This window comes from Anopheles merus, chromosome X (genome assembly GCF_017562075.2).
Source record: "Anopheles merus strain MAF chromosome X, AmerM5.1, whole genome shotgun sequence".
Classification (NCBI taxonomy): Eukaryota; Metazoa; Arthropoda; class Insecta; order Diptera; family Culicidae; genus Anopheles; species Anopheles merus.
The window spans coordinates 21,472,000-21,480,976 of NC_054081.1; the positions used below are offsets into that span (position 1 = coordinate 21,472,000).

The 8,977-nt window shown below is 37.1% G+C and overlaps 2 protein-coding genes across 2 annotated transcripts in view; one reads left to right on the forward strand and one right to left on the reverse strand.

Moving 5' to 3' along the window:
* Window positions 1-1,758: 1,758 nt before the first annotated feature.
* Window positions 1,759-8,977, reverse strand: part of LOC121588256 (homeobox protein Hox-D9a) — a 149,775-nt gene continuing 142,556 nt past the window's right edge. Inside the window, exon 3 of the mRNA XM_041906026.1 lies at window positions 1,759-2,688. Within this exon, the coding sequence (XP_041761960.1) occupies window positions 2,536-2,688 (153 nt within the window). The 3' untranslated portion in view covers window positions 1,759-2,535. The remainder of the gene's footprint in view (window positions 2,689-8,977) is intronic.
* On the forward strand, window positions 5,241-6,578 carry LOC121587655. Its single transcript, XM_041904680.1, has 2 exons — window positions 5,241-6,217; window positions 6,291-6,578. The coding sequence occupies exons 1-2, from the start codon at window positions 5,306-5,308 to the stop codon at window positions 6,339-6,341; spliced, it is 963 nt and encodes a 320-aa protein (XP_041760614.1). The 5' UTR covers window positions 5,241-5,305; the 3' UTR covers window positions 6,342-6,578.

Sequence of the window (8,977 nt, forward strand, 5' to 3'; positions counted from 1 at the left end):
CTTGTTACCCATTATACATTTTTTAGATTCGAGTTGGGATTTTACGCGTTCAAAACCTAGTGTTGCCAAATCAGAAAGAGTTTACGGATTCGAATTATATGTATAATGCTGACAATCGTTTAACGTGTTCGCAAAATAGTGTTACGAAGTTGAGCTGGCTTGAGAAACCCTGTAAGGCAATTCAACAGTTAGACCATGCAATTATCGTTTTGGTAGGATTTGATTAGACGTAGATATATACACAATTGATTTATTTGAAAACGACCATTGTTTACATTAAGCTGATAAAGACTGTAGAACATAATGAAGCGAGGGCTTTTTCATTATTTTCTTGGAGGAGGAAAGGGATTGTAGAGAGCAATAGCAGTGACTAAGAGGGACAGCATGTACAAGTAGGGATAATAGGTTAACAGTTGTTATTGTACCACCGACGAAGAAGGTCGAATAAATGTAACACCGAACCAGAATTCTACAGACTGGCACTGTCGCAGGATTCACAGTTACCTTTTTGACGTTAGCGAGCTCACCAATTTCACGATCACTCCCTGCTTTCGTACACTGTTGCTGCTTATGTTACTGCTGCTGCTACTTTGAGCTCGCACTCTTTCATGGCCATTTTCCGTTCTTGCTGTTGCACTTCCATAAGCTTTTCCACTGCCTCTTGCTTCGATCTTTTGTGTAGCTCTGTTGTCAATGCATTTGTGGTAGGAGGCCTTTTTGCAGCATGGAATGTAGCGGGCTCCTTTTCCTCTGTAGCCAGCTTATTCACCAAGGCTTTAACCTTTTGGCTCTTTTGTCGCCTTCGCAGCTCTCAGTAGGCATCACCGTCATCGCAATGGCTTCCTTAGAGGATTTTAGAAGGCCCATCTCCTTAGATTCGCACTTTGCCACCTTCATCACATATAAATTGCACCATGATTTTGACATCATAATGACGTCGACACACTCGTAATGGTACCACATTCTGTACTTTTCGCAAGGCACCATATCTTCCATGGTGTTATACCGCTCGCAGCCACCACAATCAAACCCACGCTTGATCATCGAGAATACTTTTTACGGAAAATAACTTGCGTTAGAAAGTTTCGCACGATTTTTCAAATGTTGCTACGGATGTAGCTTTCTGTTTATTTTGAGTAGCTTACAAAAAGGTACAAACTTTTCTATAACTTTCGCTCACGTATATATTTATCGCCGTTCAGTTTAAAAATTAATCGGTTCTTTCTTGCTAAACTTTTGCTCCTGTCACGATTTTCGATCATTATACAGTTTATCAGCCCTGACCTTGCTTTATCTAAGTTGCCCTATTTATAATGAGCTTATTGTCACATATGGCCGCGGGGCCAAGGGGATTTTCAGCGCTCATTTTCTCAAGCACTCATGAGTGCTTTTGAGAAGCCCTCGTTCTCAGCGTTTGTCGAATCGGAACAAAATCGGTTTTGAGAATCTTTGAGAATCTTTGAGAAAGTTGACGATGCAGCGATCGGCTAACTGAAATATAAGCAATTGTGCTATTTCTTTTTCGATAATCACTTTGGAAAATGTATTCAATATTTATAATTGAAAAAGTTAAAAAAAAATGCGATCAAAAACATATTTTCTATTTAAAGCTCCAAATAAAACTTGAGTGGCTTTACCAGTTTCTCAGAGTGAGAAAAATTGACGACGGCCACGAGCTCGCGTCTGAGAACAAGTTTTGAGTGCTTGAGAAACTTAAATGAGTGCTTGAGAAACTTAAATGAGTGCTTGAGAATGTTTTCTCAGCTTGAGAAAGCCTCGTGGCCCCGCGGCCTATGGGGTAACCTTTAAAAAATATTCGAACTGTTTTTGACAGTTCGTTGTTATGATTTGCTATTTGTTTGGCTAATCCACACAAGGTCGATATCTTCCCAACAAGTGCCTTCTGTCAATGAGAGCGTGGTTGATTTGGGACTTGCAAATTGTATAGGTATTGTATAGACCTATACAAAAATGTTCGTAGAGTTTCACGTGAGGAGCCAACCTGTTTAACCAAGAGAAAAAATGTGGGAAATTTTTACGGAATATATTAACTGTTATGAGCTGCCATCTCGATATTAAAGAGCCGCTTGCGTCTCGCGAGCCGAATTTTGCCAATTGCTGGTATATACGAATAATTGGGCACTCGTTGGCTCTACGTTTTTGCAGGTATTCATTACCAGTTTGCCTGTGAGGCGTCGAAAACTAATCGACACGTTCGAACGCGTTCGGTGTATTTTTTATGTTCTCTAATACGCTTCCAAAAGTCCTGGTCGTTTTTATGCATATCATTCGCTCGTTTACTTTGCCCAACTGACTGATGCGATTCTCGTTAATTTTACACATGTGTTCTGTTTTGCTATTTTTATGCTCCTATTGTTTATTTTCTGCTGAACGGAATCGTTTAGGAATAGTTTTAAACTGAATTTTTGAGGCAATAAGTTCCTATTTAGGAGTCGTTAAATTGTTTAGGTAAGTTCTCAATCGTGGCAATAATTCAGTAATAATAAATTTAAGCTTGAAATTCATTTCAATTTTTTATGTTGAATTCAGACGTTTCATTTTCATCCGACGGTTCTGGAACCATACTTTAACTTGTCTTTCGTTTAACATAAGAGACACTGCAATTTCGTAACGACGCAGTCTTGTTAAGTAATGCGAATGTGCATATTCACTTTCTAATGCATTGATCTGTAAAAAAGGAAAATAGTATATAAATATGCAATCATTTAAATATGCATAAATACATTGTTTTAGTTTCGACAGCCGCACCTCTTATTTTCGTTCGTTTGATAGATATATATATATATATATATATATATATATATATATATATATATATATATATATATATATATATATATAATATATATATTATATATATATATATATATATATATATATATATATATATAGAAATCTCGTGTCACGGTGTTTGTTGCGAGCAAAACGGCAGGATCATTTTCAACGAAACTTTCCACACACCTTATGGTGGTATGAGAATAGGTTTTAACACACATCATTTTCAGAAATTACACTAAACTTAATTTATTAGCAAGTTTTTAATCCCATACCAAAAGCAGTATTGTTTTTGTAAACAGCGCTTTGACACTCGGTGTTAAGTGTAGTTTACACTGGTGTTAAAACCCCGCAAGCAATTTAGAGCAGTTTGCGAGCTCGCACGAGGCCTTGCAATTGCGATAGCTTTTTAGCACTGGTATATATTATTCCCCGATATACGCTATATTCGATATACTCGATTTTGGTATACGTTGTGTTCTAAATTTGACAGTTCTGTTAAGCAAATTGTACAAATTTGACAGATCGAATGTCAAAAACAAAATAACTTCCCTTTGATCGAATTTTAAAAACCATTTCAAAAGGCACAGGTATTCCTCGATATACGCAACACACGATATACGCAATATACGATATACGCAATTTCGCTATACGCAATTTTCTTAATTTGACAATTCTTATACTACTTTGACACATCAAATGTCAAACTCAAAATAAATTCTCTCTACGTCAAATTTTAAAAACAATTTTAAATGGTACACAATTTTAATTTTTTAGTTGAAATCAGATCAAATAACTAATTAAATTGCTAAAACCAACCCCTTCAAACAGAATGATACGAAATTTAGCTATAATTTGTCCGAAAACATTGAAATTCGACTTACGCTATTGCCCTCCAGTCCGCATTAATATGATGGAGTGCCTGTATATGATATACAGGCGGTCCTCGAGATACACGGTTAATGGGGACCGAAAACGGCCGCAAAATTCCGCGTGTCTCGAACTTCCACGTATGTCGAATCTCGTGATTTCCAGGCTAAATATAGCTAATTTTGGCGTAATTTTGCAAGCATGGAATGGTTTTAGCCACTCAATTAATTATTTGATATGATTCTGACTGAATTTTACAGTTTTAAACCTTTTGAATTAGTTTTAAACATTCGATCAAAAGGGAAATTATTCGGCATTTGACAATTGATGTGTCAAATCAGTACAATTTGCTCAAAGAGCTGTCAAATTTAGAAAACCGCATATCTTCGAATTCGCGTATAAGAGGTACCGTGTATCTCGGGGACCGCCTGTATGGTATAGGGGTCCAATAAACTCCGTGGTAAACCAAAAACTCAGTGGTACCCAAGCGGATGATTGGCATAGCAGATCATTACATACTGTTATTACGATACAGGGTTTTTCAAGCCAGCTCAACATCGTGACACTATTTTTCAAACACGTAAAACGATTGTCAACATCGTACATACAATTCGAATCCGTAAACTCTTTTCGATTTGGTAACACTAGATTTTGAACGCGTAAAATCCCATCTTGAATCTGGAAAATGTATTGACTGAATTAATGACTTTACGCATTCAAAACCTAGTGTTACCAAATCGAAAAGAGTTTACGGATTCGAATTGTATGTACGATGTTGACAATCGTTTAACGTGTTCGAAAAATAGTGTTACGATGTTGAGCTGGCTTGAGAAACCCTGTAAGATGAATCGAAGCTTTGGGATGAAATCATAGTAATCATTGTAATCGTTGGTTTTGTACTTCTTGGATTGCAAATTCTTCTATTTTTTATTAAAACAAGACATTAATTTTATCCCGTGTGAAACCGGGTTAATCAGCTAGTTATATATATATATATATATATATATATATATATATATATATATATATATATATATATATATATATATATATATATATATATATATATATATATATATATATATATATATATATATTATATTGTAAACTATGTAAATGTTACCTTAGTTTTGTATACGTCTCAGAATCATACGTCAACCATTAAGAACCTTGATTCTGCTGTCACACTGACAGTTGTCGAAGCGCAATGAAGAAGAACAATAAAGATGGATTCAGATCGAGTTGAACATTCGAGCAAGAAACAACTTCAGCCTTCCGTTATTGTCTTCAGTAATTTTGTCTCCTTTTACAACTCAGAAGTGGGATATTCAAAATGCCTACCAAAGAGCAAATGCTGAGTGAAATTCAGTCTACCGGAACGCGTGTACCATCGGCAACCATAATAGAGCAAATCCGGATGTTATACGACAAAATTTCTCAAAAATGTGAGCCAAAAGATCTTGAGGACAAAACAATAGCTGGATCGTCCAAGATGGCCGCCTTAGCTTTCAATGAAGCCCCTATTGTTCCCGTTAAGATAGATAATACAATCGCTGCCGTTGCTGCTGCGTCAGAAGAAAACAACATTCCTGAAATTGCCGCAACCGATGCTGCTGCTCGTGCAACCATTGACCGAGAAATGATACGTTCGCACAAAGTGAACCCCAACTCTGCTTTGGAGGAGCGCATACGCCAGTTGGAACTAGAAAAAAACCTACTTTTACTCCAGAAAGAAATGGCTGAGCTGAAGGCTACGACCGCTGGCGGAACGAGTGCCGACGTAAATGCACTCGCTCCAGCGCGTGACGTTTTCGAGTGTGTTGCAGGCATGGTGTCGCCGTTTTCTGGCGACAAATCTGAAAGTATCACTCCTTGGTTTGAGGAACTCGAAAAGGCAATAGGCATACTTCAACTTCACGACATATCGATGTTATATGTTACACGCCGGCTTTTAGTTGGAACTGCGGCTATATTCGCAAAGACCGTGCATGCGAGTAGCTATGTTGAACTCAAAGTAAAGCTAACCGCAGCTTTCGGAAAAGGCCCTTCATCGGAATGTGTCTACGCTGAATTGCGACGCCGGCGCCTTCTACCCACTGAAACAACATTTCGATATGTATTGGAAATGGAAAAGATAGCTAAAAAGGGAGCTGTACCCGAAGAAGAACTTATTACTATCATCATCGACAACATGGGAGATGCTAGCAACACGAGTGGTATGCGATACGCAGCCAACACACTGGAAGATCTGAAGAAGTTTTTGGGGAAATACGAACAACTGCGTATGCTAAAAGCACCACCGTCAACTCGTGCTTCACCACGACAACCCGTCGGCAGTCTAGAAGCTTCAGAAATTCGATGCTTTAATTGTTCGGCTTTTGGGCATTATCGTGATAAGTGCCCGAAACCGCCTCGTCCACCAGGAGCCTGTTTTCACTGTCATCAGAGGAATCACACTTACAAAGACTGCCCAGAAAGGAACAACACTTCAACAGGAGCAGTTTTTACAACCGATAGAGACTCCGTAGTTACACTGCAAGAAACACAAGAGGTGAGTGTTGCCTTTGAGTTAAAAGATTGTTGGAGCAGTGTGACTGACTGTGTGCGTTGTCTTTTTGATTCAGGAAGTCCAACATGCTTCATTGATGAATCACTGGTCCCAAAATCCTGTCTAAATGCTATCAAAACATCAAATTTTCGTGGTTTAGGAAATAATCAACTTAAAACACGTGGCCAGTTGAGATGTCGAATTAAATTCAATGATCAAATTAAAGAACACACATTTCACATTCTCAGTGCAGGGAGCATGGTTTGGCCATTAATTATCGGACGTGACTTACTTATGAAATTTAATATCCGTCTCACACAAATCAAATTTAAATACAATAAAGATGAATTAATGAATATAAATAAAAAAATAAATCTTCCCGTGTTACAACCACACATGTTTTCACTGCTCCAACACATCGGTATTTTAAAACAAACAAATATTACAGAGTCGAGGAAAGTAGCACACCATAGTTTTATTGAACAAGAGTCAAATCGTTATGATAAATATGAAGAATGCCCTTTCGAGAAAAACAAAAACTTGGTTTTTGCAGAACTTTGCGCTATTGATATCTCTGAGAGTAAAACACTTAATATAAACCAAAATCTACAAAAAGATCAAATTGATGCCCTAAAAAAAACAGTAGCAGACAATTACATTTACATTCCTACAAATCAAATTAATTATCCTGAACATAGCATGAAAATAAGCCTTACTCATGAAACCCCAATATACTGCAAACCAAGACGCCTCTCATACGCTGAACGTAACCAAGTTAAGGAAATTGTCAAAGATCTTCTAGAAAAAAAGATAATTCGTTAAAGCAATTCTCCCTACGCTTCAGCACTCGTTTTAGTGCGCAAAAAGAATGGAGAAATAAGAAAATGTGTTGACTATAGACCAATAAATAAAATAACAATAAGAGACAACTACCCAATCCCTCTAATTGACACGTGCCTAGAACATTTAAGTAATAAGAATTTCTTTAGTTTGTTGGATTTAAAAAGTGGGTTTCATCAAGTGAAGATGCACGAAAATTCTATAAAGTATACTTCTTTTGTCACACCAGATGGGCAGTATGAATACCTAAAAATGCCATTTGGATTAAAAAATGCTCCATCGGAATTTCAAAGATTTATAAACTCCATTCTTAGGGAATTCATAGACTCAGAAAAACTTGTCGTCTACTTAGACGATATAATTATTGCTTCAAAAGATTTTCAAACACACCTTCAAGTCTTATCGGCAGTTCTTAAAAAAATTCGTCAATGTGGTATAGAACTGCGTCTTGATAAATGCTATATAGCTCATCAAGAATTAGATTATTTAAGTTATAAGGCTAATTCGAACGGAATATGCCCTAGTAATAAGCATATTTCAGCAATCAAGAATTACCCTATTCCCAAAGATATTAAACAAATCCAGAGATGTCTTGGACTATTTTCTTATTTTCGTCGTTTTGTACCTTCATTTGCTAACCTAGCCAAACCATTGACAAATTTACTACGAGCAGAAAAGCCTTTTATTTTCGACTCAGATTGCCTAACCGCATTCAATAATCTTAGGCAGAAGCTAATTGAATCCCCAGTTTTATCCATATTTGATCCCACCCGTGAAACAGAGCTGCATTGTGATGCCAGTGCTACTGGTTTTGGTTCCGTATTATTGCCAAAACAAGACGATAACAAATTTCATCCTATAGCCTATTTTTCCAAAACAACTTCTAAAGACGAATCTAAACTTCATAGCTATGAACTAGAAACCTTATCGGTCATTTATGCACTTAAACGCTTCCACAGCTATGTTCATGGTATCCCGATAAAAAATTCTCACTGACTGCAATTCCCTCGTAGAGACATTGAAAAATCGAAATGCCTCTGCAAAAATTGCACGTTGGTCTCTTTTCTTAGAAAATTATAACTACACAATGCAACATCGCCCGGGTACCGCTATGAGTCATGTGGATGCTTTAAGCCGATCATTTTCTGTAAATTTAATAGAAGAACTAGACATTGACAGTCAGTTACAAATAACCCAGTCTCGCGATCCAGTCATAGAAGATTTGAAAAATGAGCTTGAGTCCAGGCCTGTGAACGGATACGTTTTTCAAGATGGATTAGTCTACCGAAAATCACCTTCTAACAAATTACAACTTTACGTTCCTAGGGAGATGATTGATAACGTGATTCGAAATATTCATGAGAAAATAGGCCACTTGGGAACCGGGAAATGCTGCGATCAGATAAGCAAACACTATTGGTTCCCGTTAATGAAGACAAGAGTAGAAAACTTTATAAAAAATTGTCTGAAATGTATTATATATTCCTCGCCAGCACGCAATAATAACAGAAATCTCCATAGTATTCCCAAAACAGCAACTCCATTCGATACAATACACATCGATCACTTGGGACCTTTACCTACGTCTCAATCAAGGAGAAAATATGTATTAGTTGTAATCGATGCATTTACAAAATTTGTCAAGTTGTACCCAACAACAACAACCAATGCACGAGAAGTTTATAATGCTTTACTCCAATATATGGCTTATTATAGTCGACCTAATCGAATCATTAGTGATCGGGCCACATGTTTTACATCTGCCCAATTTATAAATTTTTCAACATCCCGCGGAATTTCTCATGTTCTAACAGCAACTAGCTCACCTCAAGCAAATGGGCAAGTTGAGAGAGTCAATAGAGTGCTGCGACCAATTCTTAGCAAACTTTCAAGTTCTATCGATCACGAAAATTGGAGCACCCA

What these genes read in the sequence shown, in the direction of transcription:
- LOC121587655 (XM_041904680.1), top strand. Translation starts at nt 5,306, where the DNA reads ATGATACGTTCGCACAAAGTGAACCCCAACTCTGCTTTGGAGGAGCGC. An exon ending in CACTGCAAGAAACACAAGAG is followed by an intron (nt 6,218 to 6,290) that starts GTGAGTGTTGCC and finishes TTTTTGATTCAG; the next exon opens with GAAGTCCAACATGCTTCATT.